The 17,076-nt window shown below is 40.3% G+C and overlaps 1 protein-coding gene across 1 annotated transcript in view; it reads left to right on the forward strand.

Annotated features, from left to right (window-relative positions):
• Positions 1-338: 338 nt before the first annotated feature.
• The window catches only part of igdcc4 (immunoglobulin superfamily, DCC subclass, member 4), a 96,152-nt gene continuing 79,414 nt past the window's right edge, over positions 339-17,076 (forward strand). The window contains exon 1 of the mRNA XM_016285356.1: positions 339-826. Coding sequence (XP_016140842.1) covers positions 760-826 — 67 coding nt within the window. The 5' untranslated portion in view covers positions 339-759. The remainder of the gene's footprint in view (positions 827-17,076) is intronic.

Raw genomic sequence — 17,076 nt, forward strand, 5'->3', positions numbered from 1 at the left:
TCTCAGCCCATTTGAAGGTCAAGGCAGAGGGTCCTGCAACCCCAACTATGTAGGCCTACTATGCTTGTGTGTTGCACACTAGTCTATGACTTGCCTATCAATGAACTTTGGAATGTTATTGAGGCTATATTATTCATACACATTGAATTGTGTGTGCCTTGTAGACCTATATACAATCAACGCTACTGAAGTTACAATGAATTAAATTGTAAATATAGAACACATCCGACTTTATAGCAAATTGGCACGTGCTATAGCAATATCAGCGCATAATATTAAACAAGGGTGTCTTTTTCATTGCTACTGGAGAAATACGAAGCTCTAAATTAGTCAGTGTGTGTTTATTTAACGTTGTGTCGTGTATTTGGCGCAGCGCGTTTGCAGGTTACAAGAAACTAGCGTGGAGTCGTGTACACGGAAAGGGGGTGTGTGAGGATAGTGGCAGCGTTTCATGCAGCTCCAGTGGACACCTAAAGCGGGACTCACTGGTGTGTGTGTAAGGAGAGCTAACACACACACACTTAACATTTGGACACAACATGGCGATGAGGCGCCGAGAGACACGACGACTCTTCCCCGACTAACACAACCACGTTATGTTTATAGGTGGGGAAAGCGCGCGACAGGGAAATACGTGAAATTACGCTCAACTAATTAAACCTGAAGAGATTTTCCCGAATTCCATTATATGCATGTAGCTGTAGCGGTCATATAAAGCACACACTGCTTTACCCCGCTGCTGGAAATCAAACGCTCTACATGGCGGTGGAGAATATCTGGTTCTTCTGTCTACTTTCTCTGGGTTACTGTGGATTATCCGTGCAAGGTAATACAAGTTAAATCTAAACCCCAGTGTTTTCCCATGCAATGTCTTTTAAACATTCAATACACCTTAATTGCAACTTATTAGGTTATATTTTTGTTTACATGTGGTTAAAATATGTTTACTGTAGTGGTAACCATAGAAAGCTACAAATACTATAGTTGAACTACGGTCACTTTCGTAAAACCACCATGGTTAATTTTTATAAGGGACAGCCAGTGAAAGGCTGTTGCATGCATGTAATTCAACCTTTTTATTCTGTGACGGCTATGAATTATATTAACATTACTGAATAGAACATGATCAATATGAACTTTTAAAGTTTGATTTAAATAAATGTAATTGCACAAACTATGTAGGCTACAATTTAAATTTGTTTATTGTGAAATAACTCAAACATGTTTTTTTTCTGTCCTCTGATAAGCATTGTTCTGCCGTTCCCAAAAGCATCAGTGGTTTCCTATGATACTTTTGTGAAACGCAGCCCTGTTTGAATGCACTGTCAGAAGTGAGTGAACGCTCTCTGTGATTGATTAGTTTTGTCTTGCAGCATTTGCGTGTGTTCAGATGAGCAGGAAAATAGTTCCATCCTACACAATTATTAAACAAAATCACTGGTAAAAAAAAAACACACCTTAGTATCGATACACTCTAAAAAAATGCTGGGTTGTTTCAACCCAATGTTGGGTCAAATATGGACTAACCCAACTGTTGGGTTAAAAAGCTAATTTAAAAACGTAACCAAAATTGAACCCAACAGTTGGGTTAGTCCATATTTGACCCAACATTGGGTTGAAACAACCAAGCATTTTTAGAGTCTACTTTCGATACTCGCATCAGTATCAATTAATCGATACTTCAGGATCGATACGCCCATCCCTACCTCAAACTTTGTGGCTCGTTCGTGTGGATAACATGTTGACAAGATGCTGTGAAAATATGTAGTTTTGTGTGTTGTGTTGTGGATACACTCAGTGCAGCTGTAGGTCTCTGGCTAACTCACGTTATAGTTCTGCTAATAAGCTGTGGGCCCGCTATGGTCTATAAATGTGTAGATTAATATAGAATGTCTGTCGTTCTTATTACTTGAAGTCATGATAAAGGATGGAGCAATACGTTGGTTTGCAAACTGCAGTGATTTATCCGTACTCCACGTTTGTGTTCGGATCAATCGGACCAATCAGAGCAGAGTAGCGTCACACAGAGGAGGGGTTTGGAAAGATCAGTCTTCAAACAAATCATTTGAGAGTCAGTACATAAAATTAAATGCATATTATAAGAAAATTAAGGGCTTTCCAAACTTTCGCATGCCACTGTACAACTACTAATGAACCGTTTTGGTTACCATTGACTTCCATTGTACGTACAAAAAACACTGAGACATTTCTCAAAATATCTTATTTTATGATCCACAGAGGAAACAAAATCATCCTAGAATCATTCCTGATGTGAAAAAAATAAATAAATCCAAACTAGTTATCGAACTCCATGTTAATTGAGGAAAAGGGTGAAGACATTTCAGATTGTCTAAAAGACCTAAATCTACTCAAATGTTCTTAACTATTACTGAACACAATCTTCAGGGTCAAATTGAAAGCTACTGGCATGTTGTGGTGGTGTTGGAATCAAAATGAAATGCTGACTTCAGCACCTGTGGATTATGATAACAAAAGAAATCGGAGGTGTTTTGATCATAATAGATGTTCTGTTATGGACAGTCGGTGATGTGGGGGAGTGTAGTATTTTGACAGGTGTCACCACAAGAGATGCTGTAAGAAAATACAATAACAGGAGAAGGTAGAAACAGTGGTCGAGCAAGTAGATCTTCTTGTCGGAGTGAGTTAAATTTTTGATTGCTCAGGTTGGTCTTTCCAGTTAATTTGAAAACCAAGAGCATAACATCCCTGTTTCCTCACTGTGACTATTCCCTCCTGTCCACTAAGATTTGTACCCACAAATTCAGGCTGCACTTCCCTGGGGCTGTGTGCTGGGTTTACAGAGAGGAAGAGGATTTTTGTTATGTGGGATGTGGTAAGTGATGCTGGAGAATCATGAGAGTGATCCATCTCTCTTTTTTCTCTTTCTATTCATGAACATAGCGCTTTGCTTTTCCACAAGAAAGATACATAAAAATATCTGTGAACTTCTGGTGAATAGATGAGGACCAGTGTGTTGATGCACTTTAACAGGATGCGCCTCTCCACTATAAAAATCCAGATGTTTAACTTTCTCATGTAAAGGTTGTTGTCTAACATTCCAGTGTTCTCCTAGAAAGCCATGTACAGCTGTCTGCTTTGAAAGATTCACCAAAAAGAAAGAAGCAGCGTTGAGGCCAGAAGGCATGTTTTACCGGGTCTGTCACATGGTCTCACTGGCTTGCGGCTCCAACGCATGACTCAGAGCTGTAGTGTGTGCTCTGTCCTGGGGGGCTCACCATGTTTTGATCACCACATCAGCGCAACACGGCCTGTCCTGCAGAAAGGAAAGAGTTACTCTTTTGTGCTCCATCGCATTTATTTTCTGCATCATCACTGGATCTGCTGTGTAATCTTTCTCTAGTACTGCTGCAGCACTTCTGCCATTACCTCCATTAAGCATCTCTTCATGACCTAATTTTCCCTCTTCTTTAACAAATCTTAATATTGTTTAATGCCCCTGAGAGGGATGAAGGGATTTTCAATTATTGCACAAACTGTAGACTGAAGCAGAGGCTTCTACAGTATGTCAAGGCATTTATACTCTCATCATTTTGGGCTGTGATGCTTAGGCTGAAGATATTGTTCAAAGTGAATTATTAAAATGGATGGCAAGTAGTAGATAAATGATGGTTTTTTAAAGTCTTAGAGTCTTACTGGTTAAAACCTCTAGGGATGCACCGATATTGAAATTCTGGCTGATACTTGTAAACCATTAATTGATTTGATGTTGTGTCTGATTATTACTTTGCTGCTGTACCATGGGTGCAGCAGGCGCAATGATATTACGCAGCGCCTGAAATAGGGTTATTGGAAGTTACCTAGCTGGGGACTATTTTCAGGCACTGCATAATATCATTGCGCCTGCTGCGCACCCATGGTACGGCAGCAAAGGTCCTTGATTATTACGCCGGAATGAGAGTATAGTTCCTAGCCATATTGGCCAAGAAAAATTTTCCATTTTCCGTCGGTCTTAGTAGTACACGATGTAACTACAGAAGAGTCAAGTTCTAAATAGGAAAAACATAGAAACTCTTTGGTCATTTTTGAGCGAGATGCTAATGGTCTAATCAGATTCAATGATCTATGCTAAGCTACAGCTAAAAGTGCTACCGCCAGACCCGGAGATCGGCTGAATGGATTTGAAAACTGTAAAACTCAACTGTTTAATCTATAGGGGAGTTGGAAAACCTATTTTCAAAAATAGTGGAGTGTTCCTTTAAAGGGGTCATCGGATGCAAAATTCACTTTACAAGTTGTTTGAACATAAATGTGTGTTGGAAGTGTGAGTGTACACATCCATCCTATAATGATAAAAATCCACTTAGTGGTTTTTTTTTTTAAATCCCCTTTCTCAAATCAGGCTGTTCTGAGATTCCTGTCAGAATTACGTAGTTCTATCCCTTTGACTTACTGCTAGATGATAATCTAAATCTTAAAATATGCAGCAATAATTAAATATTCACTATCGGCTGATAAATGTTCATTATAAACTTAAAAATTTGAAAAAAAATCAAGGATTTCACACCTTGAATATGTCAAATGTCATTGAAAAAAAAAAAACGTAAGACACTTTGTAGATCCAAATTAATGTCAGTGTAAATGCCCTTTAAATTTGGCATGAAATTGTGGTCTTCACTGTTGTGGAGTATATCAGAGTGTTCTCAAACAAGAAGAAAATGTATGACTTTGTAGGATTTTGTCCATCGGGAATTGATTGGATGATTGTCATTTGCTACAGTAATTACATTATCTCAAGTGAGTGACAAGTTTCTGGAGGGAAAGGATTGAAACTGAAATTGATTTAGGTTGGTTTATATTATTTAGTTTTTTTTTTTTTTGGGTTGGGTGCAGATGATTTTTCCAAAGCTATGAACCTCCATGTATTTTGCATTTGCCAGGTTTGCTGGTCAGTGGTGAGGTGAATCATTTTCAGGAGAAGGAAGTATGGGTCGTACAAGGAAGTTATTCATTATCCTACTTCCTGACAGTCTTTACAAAGGTCTGCCGCAGGTTGTTAACCCTAGGAAAGGTTGACAGATTTCTTCAGGGATCTCTAGTGAGACCTGAAATTGATTCAGTTGTGTAAATATCTGACATCAAATATGCATGTTTATATATTTGACCATCTGCAATAAGTCTAATAAGAATCCCCAAACTGATCTATGGTTCATACGAATGAAGCTGATAGTGCTTAGTTCTCTGTGTTCTGTGTTGCAATGGCTATTTGAGTTCAACATTTGTACACATGGACTCCAGGGATACTGTGACCTGGATAACAGCTGTCAAAATCTATCAGCTTGTGGCTTGACCAGAGATAGAACCTCAGATGGGTCAACAGGAGATGAAAAGATGGACAAAGAGAGGAACTGGATGGGTCAGTGGGAGACTAGGTTTAATGAGTAGCCATTTACATGATAATTAAAGTGATTGCTTGTCTTTCTTAGGGGGATAGTTCACCCAAAATGAGAATTGTCAACATTTACTCGCCTTCATGTTGTTTCAAACCTGGATGGCATTTTTTTCCTTCTTTTTCTTCCGTACAATGGAAATCAATAGTCAACAAAACTCAGGGACGTGCAGAGAGCTCCTCAGGGGCAGGGGCTCAAATGTAAAATAGGGGCAATGTAAAAAAAACAAAATAAATAAAAAATAGTCACTTATGGTCATCAACCCTGCATTTATTTGATCAAAATTTTAATATACTTTAAAGGGGTCCTATTATGTTTTTCACTTTTTGAGTTTTAGTCAGTGTGTATGTTTGGGCATAAAAAATATCTTCAAACTTACAAATCTCAAAGTCCACTCCAAAGGGAGATATTACTTCGAACCACCAAGCATGAGAGCATGTTCTAGTACACCCCCAAAACTAACTCAAGACATTGTAAAAGAGCATAATAGGACCCCTTTAAAATAAATTTTATGCAATGCTGATTTATTATCAATGTTGGAAACCTGTGATACTTTTTTCAAGATTCTTTGATGAATAAAAAGTTAAAAAAGAAAAGCATTTATTTAAAATATAACTTTTGTAACAATAGACACTACCGTTCAAAAGCTTGAGGTCAGTATTTATTTATTTTTTTAATTCGCTTTTATTCAGCAAGGATTTTTAAATTGATAGAAACAGTTGTTGTTAGAAAACATCTCTATTTTGAATAAATGCTGTTCTTTTTAACTTTTTATTTATCAATGAACCCCAAAAAAGTATCACAGGTTTAAAAAAAAAATAAATAATAAAATAAAATACAAATACAAATTAAGCAGCACAACTGTTTCCAACATTGATAATAAATAAGCATATTAAAATGATTTCTGAAGGATCATGCACTGAAGACTAGAGCAGGCCTGATGATGCTGAAAATTCAGCTTTGCATCACAGAAATAAATTATATTTTAAAGTATATTAAAATAGAAAAATGTTATTTTAAATTGTAACAATATTTCCCAATATTACAGTTTTTCTGTATTTTTGATCATAAATGCAGGCTTGATGAGCATAACACTTTCATAATGCAGCATTATTATTGATGAGCATAACACTTTCATAATGCAGCATTATTATCAAAAATGGTAACAATAAAGTCCTTTCACGTCACCGTTTCGCCAGCCTACACTTCACGTAACAGGCCTGTAGGTAGCACTTGGGCTTCATTAACTATGATAGTTTCATAAAACAGTAAACGGTATAGGCTATCATACATAAATATAAGTGAATGGAATACCGCTACCATTATTGTGACTTTTGGCGCTGCATGGTTTTGTGCAGTGCTTTGTAGTCATTTAACATCCATTTTCTCAGCGATGTAATTTGATTTATAAAATAAGACAAACCGCAGATCCAGATCACTCCACAAATAAGCTAGTCTGTCCCATGTAATTTTCAACCGATTTATGAATATGAACAGAAAATTCTCGCTCCACTTCACATTATTGTCCAGTGAAATTTGAACTTGTGCCAGATCATGATTGGTTGGTGTTTTATACATGACAAAAGGGCATTGATGAATTATGTAATATTCTAACGTCAACCCACTCACTGAAAGAACTAGCCTATATGGCTCGAGAGCCTAGGCTTCGAACAGACTGTGGAATATCAGTCACGCGAAAGGCACGCAACCCATAGCAACGCCTCAGATTGACAGATATGTAAAAATTAAGAGGAATTTTCCAACTTGAGCGATTAGTTACTGTTTTGTACACATTGTCAGGTTAATTATAATTCAAATGCATTTTTTTTAATTGACCACAATATCATTGCTATTTGTCTGAGAGGGGCACTTTGGAATAATTTTGAAAAAGGGCAGGGGCTTGAGCCCCCAAAGCCCCCCCTTCTGCACTTGCCTGCCAAAAATATTTACATATCCAATTTCTTCAAGATTCCTCAACGTTAGTAAATTATGACAGAATTTTCATTTTTGAGTAAACTATCCGTTTAAAGTTCTCGCAAGTGGGACAATCAGCATAGATGTCAAAGCAGGTTTGTGATTTTTATTTTTATTTTTCCAAGTACACACTATGTAGTCAAACTTCAATGCATCACTGCATTCCCTTTTCTAGTAGTTGATAATTTACTTGTTTGCTAACATACAAACTACCAAGAACATTCAAGCCTTGCCAAGGTCCTCTTAGCCAAAAGCCTGGAAAATATTTTTAACAAAGCTGAACTTTTATTAATGGTCTCTACTTTTTGTAATCGTATTTGATTCAATTGCCTTGCTTTTATTGGACAGCTTGCAGTTAAGTGGTAGCCAGAAATGTTTCCCTCACCGTGATCAACATCTACAGCATGAACAGTTCTAGGATTTCATCCTCATGGGGGCTTAGCCCTCAGTGAGAATTTGTAGCAAGAGACCCCTGCCTAAGTGGTGCCTATTTGTAAATCAGCACCACTATATTACTTTATAGTAAGTCAAAAGTAGCCTAGTGGTACTAAAATTGGCATACAAGTCAATACAAAAAAAATGTATAGATGATAAAATGATACCAGTTTTTCTGGATATATACCGTATTGACCCGAATATAAGACGTTTTTTTTTCTTGGAAATACATCTGAAAAAATGTGGTTGTCTTATATTCAGGGTCTAGACTTTGACATGTAAATAATACACCCACAACAATAGATGGCGCCAAATACGCATAAAACGAGTGTGCCATGAAATACGTAATGTAATGCGTGTTGTAAAGATCGCGAGTAAAAACAAAAGAGAAAGAAAACCTTACAGCTGCATGAGTCGTGACTGTCACGTTAGCCTGATGAAACCAAACAACCTTTGTGATTTTAAAACAGTACCCAGATTGGAAGACTAGAGTAAAAACAAAAGAGAAAGAATAATACGATTTTGGTAGGCTACTATTAGATGGATAGCCTAAATGTCCTAATTCAGATGGGCTATCTGTTTTTTATTTATTTATTTTTTTTAATGGTACATCAAAAAGTGTATTTTTTTTTTATGTGATTGTTGGTACATTTTATCAGTTTTTACCATACTTTCAAAACAAAAATGAAAATAAGAAAAATATGCAATATGAAAATTTTACTGAAAAAAAACAAGATTTGTTTTTTAAAAAGCCTTTTTCCAAAAGGTACATCTGGAAAAAGGGGGGTCGTCTTATAATCAGGGTCATCTTATATTCGGGCCAATACGGTATATACTGTTTTTGTGTCACAGAATGTAGTTTTAAGAGTCTTTTAGGCGAGAATGTACTTGTTTAGACTTCAAATATGTGGTTTGTTAGTAAAGAAAACGTCTATTTGAAAATTTTATTTACTTCAACATTTTCGGAGATGTGAGCTCCAGGGTGTCAGCGGCTGTTCAGCGCACATGAACCCACTGAGAGCTGCCTCACCTTGGCCAGATCTTCTGGAATTTGCCACTGGCTGTGATGTCTTCATAGTGGTTAAACATGAGAGATAATTTGTTTTGGGTAAATCTTAACTGGCAGTCTTAATCTATTATTTGTTTCGAAGCAAATACTTTTGGTTGAGGGCAAAATCTCATCATGTTATATTTTATGTAATTTTAATGCTGTCAGAGCGCTGCCTTTGTACTTTTGAATGAATTGGCTAGCAGCTTTTATGATTGCTGTTGTTGTTGTTTATTAAATATTATTCAATAAATAATATTTTATGTAAATAATGGTAGTATTTTATAAAAGTATTTACAATTGAGAATCGGTTTGTGTGTGTTCTTGATGGTAATTTTGGTTACATTATTCCGCCATTAGATGGCGACGAGACTGTTTTTATGAGTGAGTTAACAGTAAAGACTTTTATATTGAAAGAGACTGAAACCGAGTTGTAAACAAGTAAGTTCTTTTTACTTTCAACAACACCGGACGTCTCCTTATGCTTTCTCTCGCCGTACTTTGATGTCATAAGACTTGATCTTCAAGTCGAACACACCTCTTTACTCTTGCGGGTCACGTGACTGAGTGTAATTGCAGCCTCTGCGATTGAAAAATCACGTTTTTTTTTCATATCGCGATATCGCAAATGCAATTAATCGTTCAGCCCTAGTGGATACTCATCAAGATGGGCATTTTGACATAATTTTGTGTGTATTTGCTCAAGACACGAAAGAGAAATCATTTTGGTACTTGCATGCTTTGGGTTCTCTGTTGTGGAGTCTTGCTATTTGAATGGCTTAAAATGACCTGAATGCACTGGGCCCGATCATTCAGATAGGTGATTATAGTTTTAGGGGGCTAAGATGACAGACATGGGTGCTGAAGTCCCCAAAAAAGGGTCTAGAACTGCCCCTGATCCACAGTGCTTTTTTCAGCAACTCACCAAGTTTCAAGTTTTCTTTACATACAGTATATATATATATATATATATATATATGTAAATATATAATCATCAGTGACTGTTTGTGCATTGAAATGTTTGTTGTGAGGCTCAGGCATTCTACAGCAGTAAATAAATAAATAAAGATGTAAATACAAACACAAAACGTTCATTAAAAATGGTGAATTAAGATATATACATATATGCAAAGTATGAGAAATGTATTAGTATGTGTGAAAAACCTAAGAGACCCACTTGAGTCTCTGAGGCTTATGTATTGCAGATCTTGCTTTACAAACTTCTTTAAACTTGGACTACCATTACACCGACCAGATTAACCACCAGCCATGTCTTTGTCTGTTCTCTCTTAAATCAGCAAGTATCTCAATCCTTTTGTACCCTAATAAAAATCAATTTGGTAAATATAATGGAGGTTTGAAGAAGAATCTGCTATTTAACAGTGTCAGTGTCTGTTGCGTAAGTTTACACAAAAACATAAATTAACAAAACAACTTCAAGGCCATGTTTATTGTAATTCAAAGCAATTTACTATGTTTTTCCAGTCTGTGAACTTTAGTGTTTGTTGCTATTGAAGGGAAGTAATGATCCATGAGATGTACAATTAGGTTTTGTGTTTTGTATTATATCAATTATGTTTTATATTATATGATTTAAATGAATTGTTTATTGAAAATTGCTTGTGTGTTTATGTATAGTGGTGTGTTAATGTATGCGTCGATGAATGCATATGTGAGCGAGTGTGTGAAGTGGGGTTTGTTCCTCATGATGCTGGTTATGTAAACAGTCATACGATCGCATTCCTTCCATTCCGTGCTGCTGTCCACTTAGTCACATGACCACGCAGGAGGGCTCATAGTGGGGTGGGGAGGCATGGCTTAGGAAGGGGAGCCATTTATCACTAAGGGCGATTCAGATTGTGGACACAGGCTCCCACATTTACAAGGGTGTATTTTTTTTCTTCAAAGCAGATGTATTAAACATGTCAGATACTGACTGTAATAAAATTCTCTACTCACAAAGAGGCTGTGAAGATAATTAACAAGAGCAGATTCATGAAAGGTTTATAACCTTGCCGGTTCACCAGGTGTTTGGCTTTCAGTACATTATTTTATATATTTTTTGCTTTGCAAATGGCTGTCTGTCTGTAGTGCCTTCATTTGTCCTGAATTTCCTCTTAAAATTTTGTTTTCAAAAGACTGTGATAATTGCCTTGACAAAATAAAATGGCAAATAATACAAAAGGAGAAAAGGTAACTATAAATGCGTCAAGACTCCGACGGGGCTATTTCAATTCCTATTTGTAGTACTGATTGTTTTGCAGGGATAAATGTGGTCTTCAACCAGACCTGTGCCAAGATTGGGCCATCTGGGGATCCCAGTATTATAGTGTTGTGGTCCATGAGACCCTCTTAAAAGTCTATAAAAAGACAGTAGCCTACTGTTCCCTATCGATACTTCTCTCGTACTGCGTCGCTAGACGCTTATGGGGGAAAACTCCTTTTTCTCCGAGGACTGAAGACTTATTCAATCACACAGTGTAACTGCACGGCCATTGGTTCGTGCAGTGATTATAAAACGAACCAATGGCTCGGCAGCGGGGGTGTAAATAAGAGATTCATTGCACAGTGTAGAGAGCTTCGTTGATTATAAATGTGAGATTGCGATGAACTAAGATGAGTGACAGCTTTTAATTATTTTTAATGGAGTTTGTAAATGTGATACTGATTTAACACAACAGTCAATAAACAAGAAGTTAATATTAAGTGACTTACATTGTCTGACTATAACACTATTGTCTGATTTTGCTCTATTTCGTCTCAAACACAGCGGTGTTTCGTTTATGAGTGAATGGGCATTTTTAAAGGAATCTAGTGAGTCAGTGATTCATGATTACCCATTCATAAAGACAGTCACTTGCTTCATTCCTGAATGAATCATCCATTCGAATGAATCAATTGAATGAATGATTCAGTGATAAAATCAGTGACTTGCCGCCACCTGCTGGCAGTTTTAGTTTAATGTTTAAAGTATCTTTTCAGTTATTTAAATCATTTAATATTTCTGTATTCAAAATTTTATATTTAAAACATTAATCTCATCATGAATTTATGGATTAAACTGCACTCATGCCACCTCTGAGCCTCATTAAATGTCTGAAAGTACAACAAGCCACTTTTGTGTTCTTCTGTGCCACCTCTACAAATTAATTTTGTTAATACTGATTTCATTTGATTGGTAACTTATGTTTCTTATTCTGTCGTTTTAATAAAAAAAAAATGTAAATTACGAAAAGCTTATAAAATATAATTTTTAAAGAATTAATAAAGTTAGAAAAATGCCATTACAAAGGTAAAAACAAAATTCCACTGTAAATCACTTTGAGTCATATATCACCTCGTAATGGGAAGGCTAAATTTTTTATAAAATTTTGGATTATTGATTAGAAGGTGCTCCTAAAATTTTTAACGTGCTCCTAAAAAGAAATGTAAGCTTAGAGCCCTGAGATGGATTGTTCACATTGTGTCAACATGAGTCTCACCACTCTGCGCGCTCGGATCGCTTTCTTTTTAGAGAGCGAATCCGCCCCTCGCGCCCTCCTGTTTTCTTCCTCCCAGGGATCTGTGAGGAAAAAACACCGGGGCAAAGAAACTAAGCGCTCGGCCGTGAGCGACCTTGCGCCAGCCCAGATCCCGTGCGCCTCGCCCCCGCCAAGCAGAGAGTATTCTCCCATTCTCTTTGAGCACACAGACCAGCGTCCCTCGGCTGATGCAAGCGACATGGTCTCGTAGAGAACGAGCTATTAGATGACAGCATGTCGGGCTCTATTGCTGACCCTGCCCCTTCATCATCTGCCGAGTCCAGCGACTCTAAGCCAGGATGGATACCAAACTTTTCCGCATCCTCTCTATGGCAGTTGAGGAACTGGGATTGGAGTGGTCTACGCCGGAGGAGCCCACTCGTAGCCGTCTGGACGAATGGTTCCTGCTGGGGCGTCGCCAGGCCCCTCATCAGCGAGGCTCTCCGTTTTTTTTCCCGGAGGTCCATGACGAGTTTACGAAGTCATGGCGTGCTCCCTATGTGGCCCGCCTTCGCTCTAACTCTCCTTCTGTTCTCTCCTCGGTGGACTGCGCTGAAGAAAAGGGTTACGAGAGGATGCCTCCTCTCGGCGAGGCAGTGGCTGCGAACCTTTGCCCACCCACTGTCATTGGATGGAAAGCGAAGGTCGCTCACCCCTTCAAACCCTGCAGGATGACTTCTGTCCTCGCTGGACGAGCGTATTCCTCCGCCGGGCAGGCCGCCTCAGCTCTACACTCCATGGCTTGTGCTCCAGGTCTTTCAGGCCAAACTCCTCCAGGCCGTGGATGAGTCAGGACCTGATGCCGCGGCTTTCAGGGAGCTGCCAGGCACTACAGACCTGGCTCTAAGGACTACCAAGGCCACAGCGCAGGCCATAGGGAGGTCAGTGGCCGATCTAGTGGTGCTAGAGTGCCACTTATGGCTAAACCTCACCGAGATTAAGGAGGCTGACAAGGTTCCCTTCCTCGACTCCCTGGTCTCCCCTACGGGGCTGTTTGGACCTGCCGTAGAGGGATTTGCAGAGTGATTGACTGCGGCTCAGAAGTTGTCCCAGGCCATGCTTCTTGCCGAAATGCTCCATCTCTGCAATGGCCACCAGTCGCCCCAAGCCTGCTCCAGCACAGCAGCCAGCTAAAGCTGCTCCGTCGCCCGCTCAGCCTGCTCAAAAGCCTAAGCCCCGACAGCGCTCCTGCTCGGCCATACGCTATCCCTTTCCAAAGCGCCAAGGATCCCGGCCCAAGCTGAACTTGGACCCTGCGCCCCCGGCGTCGTCCTGATCCGCTGGAAAGGAAGAGGAAGGGCAAAGTCTCGCAAGCTCCGGACCACCCCCGAAACGCCCTCTATCGTGCCTTCAAGAACTCCATTCAGGTCTGGTTGCCAGTGACGGTATGTTTGTTCCAGAAATTGTTGTGAATCACAGGCCCGTTCTAAAAGTGCCCTCACACATATCCGCTGTGATAGTGAGAAAAAATAAAAAACAAACATTTTCAAAAAGAGAGCAAATTTCCTCTTCCAGTTATCATAAGTGTCGAGTCCCCACATGGCGACTCACCACCCGAATTAATCCAACCCCTTGTCACACGGGCCAAGGCAATTCAATACGCTCTAAGTCCCCCGCGGTTCAACGGCGTGGTCTCCACCTCAGTGCATAGCAGGAACGCTCACATTCTGCGAGCCGAGGTAAAGAGTTTAGAATCCGAGCGAGTCAGGCTTCTACAGCCTCGTCCCCAAAAAGGATGGCGGCCTGCGTATCCTGAATTACCTCGACGACTGGCTCGTTTTAGCACAGTCGGAGGCCAAGCTAATAGCCCACAGGTCCCTCCTCCTCAGCCACTGAGAGCGCCTGGGACTCAGGATCAATTTTGCCAAGAGCTCTCTGTCCCCCAGCCAGTGAACTTCGTCCACATGAGGGCAATAATCACGCCAGACTGTGCACTGGCCATACAGCAGCTGACAGCTTCCTTCAGAATTAAAGCCTCCTACCCTCTCAAAAGGCTTCAAAAGATGCTGGGCCTCATGGCCTCTGCAGCACCGATACTTCAGTTGGGCCTGCTCCGAATGAGACCCCTTCAGTACTGGTTGAAACCTCTAATTCTACCCCATGTGTGGCGTCATGGACGCATCCGCATCAAGGTGGACCAGGCCTGCGTGATGGCCCTGGCCCCCTGGGAGGACCTACAGTGGTTCAAGCAGGGTGTGACTATGGGATTGGTTTACAGAAGGAAAGTTTTCTCAACAGAAGCATCCAACACAGGTTGGGGAGCTCTGTGTGACGGCAGGCTGACCTTCGGATCCTGGACGAACGCGGGAGGCCAGCTACACATCAACTGCCTCGAACTGACGGCAGTATGTCGAGATCTTCAGGCCTTCTTTCCAGTCCTGAAGGGACACCACGTGCTAGTCCGATCAGACAGCATGACGGTGGTGTCATATACAAATCACCAAGGCAGGCTCACCTCGAAACGCCTTTTCGAGATGGTAAAACAGCTCAACCTGCGTTCATTGAGGGCAGCTCATGTACCCGGCGTACTGAACCAAAGAGCAGACATACTATCTCGGAGCAACGTCTCCTCAGAGGTTCAGAAAATCTGGGAGATCTTTGGCAAGGCAGAGGTCGACCTCTTTGCCTCAAAAGACAGCTCTCACTGCCAAACTTATTTTTCAAAGAACGAGGACGCCTTGGCCCACGAATGGCCCAACCTCCTTCTGTATGCTTTTCCCCCAATCGCCCTGATCCCCCAGGTAATCAGGCGGGTCAGGGAGCACAAGCACAGAGTGCTTCTGGTGGCCCCGCTCTGGAAGAATCATCTCTGGATCTCAGAGCTGTCTCAGCTGCTGACGGCAGCTCCGTGGCCAATTCCCCTGAGGCAGGACCTCGTCTCTCAGGCAAACAGAACAATCTGGCACCCCCAGCCCGAGCTGTGGGCACTGCACCAATGGGCTCTCAACGGGAAGCAGTAGATCTCCCAGAGAGCGTCCTGAATACTATCTCACAGTCTAGAGCCTCATCTACGAGACGCCTCTATGCCCTTAAGTAGTCAATTTTCTCCACCTGGTGCAAAACCCGCAGTGAAGACCCAATAGCATGTGACATATTGGTGATATTGTCCTACTTACAAGAGTTGTTGGACAAGGGCCGCTCCCCTTCCACACTCAAAGTCTATGTGGGAGCTATAGCAGCTTCTCACGCTCCTATAGCTGGACAGTCGTTGGGCCGGAACAATCTTGTTGTCCGTTTCCTGAGGGGATCCAGGAGGCTCCATCCGCCCCGGCCCCTCACGGTCCCTACTAGGCATGGGTGGGTATGAGATTTTGACGATATGATAACCTTTAGCAAAAATATCACGGTTTCACTGTATCACAGTATTTTATCACGGTTTTTCCCGCTGAACACAGTATATTTTGTTTTTGAGCAACATACAAAATATTAAGAATTTTTTTTTTATTTGTTTCCTAAAAAGATGAAAAATAAAGACATCTTTGTTGTCCGTTTCCTGAGGGGATCCAGGAGGCTCCATCCGCCCCGGCCCCTCACGGTCCCTACTAGGCATGGGTGGGTATGAGATTTTGACGATATGATAACCTTTAGCAAAAATATCACGGTTTCACTGTATCACAGTATTTTATCACGGTTTTTCCCGCTGAACACAGTATATTTTGTTTTTGAGCAACATACAAAATATTAAGAATTTTTTTTAAATTTGTTTCCTAAAAAGATGAAAAATAAAGACTGACATCTTTATTTAACCTAAATCTGTAATTAGCCTACAGTTATTTAAGTTTAGTTATATAATTCATATACATATAATTTCATATCATTTAGTTATATAATTTCATATACATAATTTGATTGAATAATAACCCAATTTGAAGCAAAAAGAGAATGTTCTGACTAGCTTTGTGAAATTATTCTACATGCCTGAACGAAGCAAACAGCAGAATAGTGCTGGGCGGTATACCGGTTCATACCGAATACCGGTGTTTATTTTTGTTATGATATGAATTTTTAAAGGGGTCCTATTATGCTTTTACAAAGTCTTGATTTTGTTTTGGGGGTGTACTAGAACATGCTCTCATGCTTGGTGGTTCGAAAAACGCATTATTTTTCACATAATTTACATTATTAAAATAACTTTCTCCCCAGGCTGACAAAAACGGCTCGATTAGTTCCGGCTTTGATGAAGGTCCACCTTCCGAAAAACAAAATGTGATGTGATTGGTTAGCTGTCCCAGTGCGTTGTGATTGGCGAACAGCTTAGACAGTGTTTCAGTACTGCCCCGCCTCTTGCTCTGTCTTTCAAGAAGCTTCTCCTTCGTGATGTGAAAGCTGTCCTCAGTAAAATGCGCAGCACACAATAGCAAATTGGGGTTATAATGCTCAGGAACAGAGTTAAAAAGTAAATTGCAACCACTGTTTCCTGACATCATCCGCTTTCAGAAGTGAAAAAAAAACAGCGCTTCAGGCGGTCGCACACCGGACGAGAAGCGCAGCGTTGCGCCACGGCTTTAAAATTCGAACACATTATTTTCTATGAGTGTAGGCACACCGGCGGTGCCGTTCGACGTCTGTCCGCGGCGCCCAGTTATGTCGTGTTATATTTGTAAGAATTGTACTAGACCAGCGGTTCTCAATCCCAGTCCTCGCGTACCCCTGCTCTGCATGTTTTGCA

This window comes from Sinocyclocheilus grahami, unplaced genomic scaffold (assembly GCF_001515645.1).
Source record: "Sinocyclocheilus grahami isolate Dianchi unplaced genomic scaffold, SAMN03320097.WGS_v1.1 scaffold196.1, whole genome shotgun sequence".
Classification (NCBI taxonomy): Eukaryota; Metazoa; Chordata; class Actinopteri; order Cypriniformes; family Cyprinidae; genus Sinocyclocheilus; species Sinocyclocheilus grahami.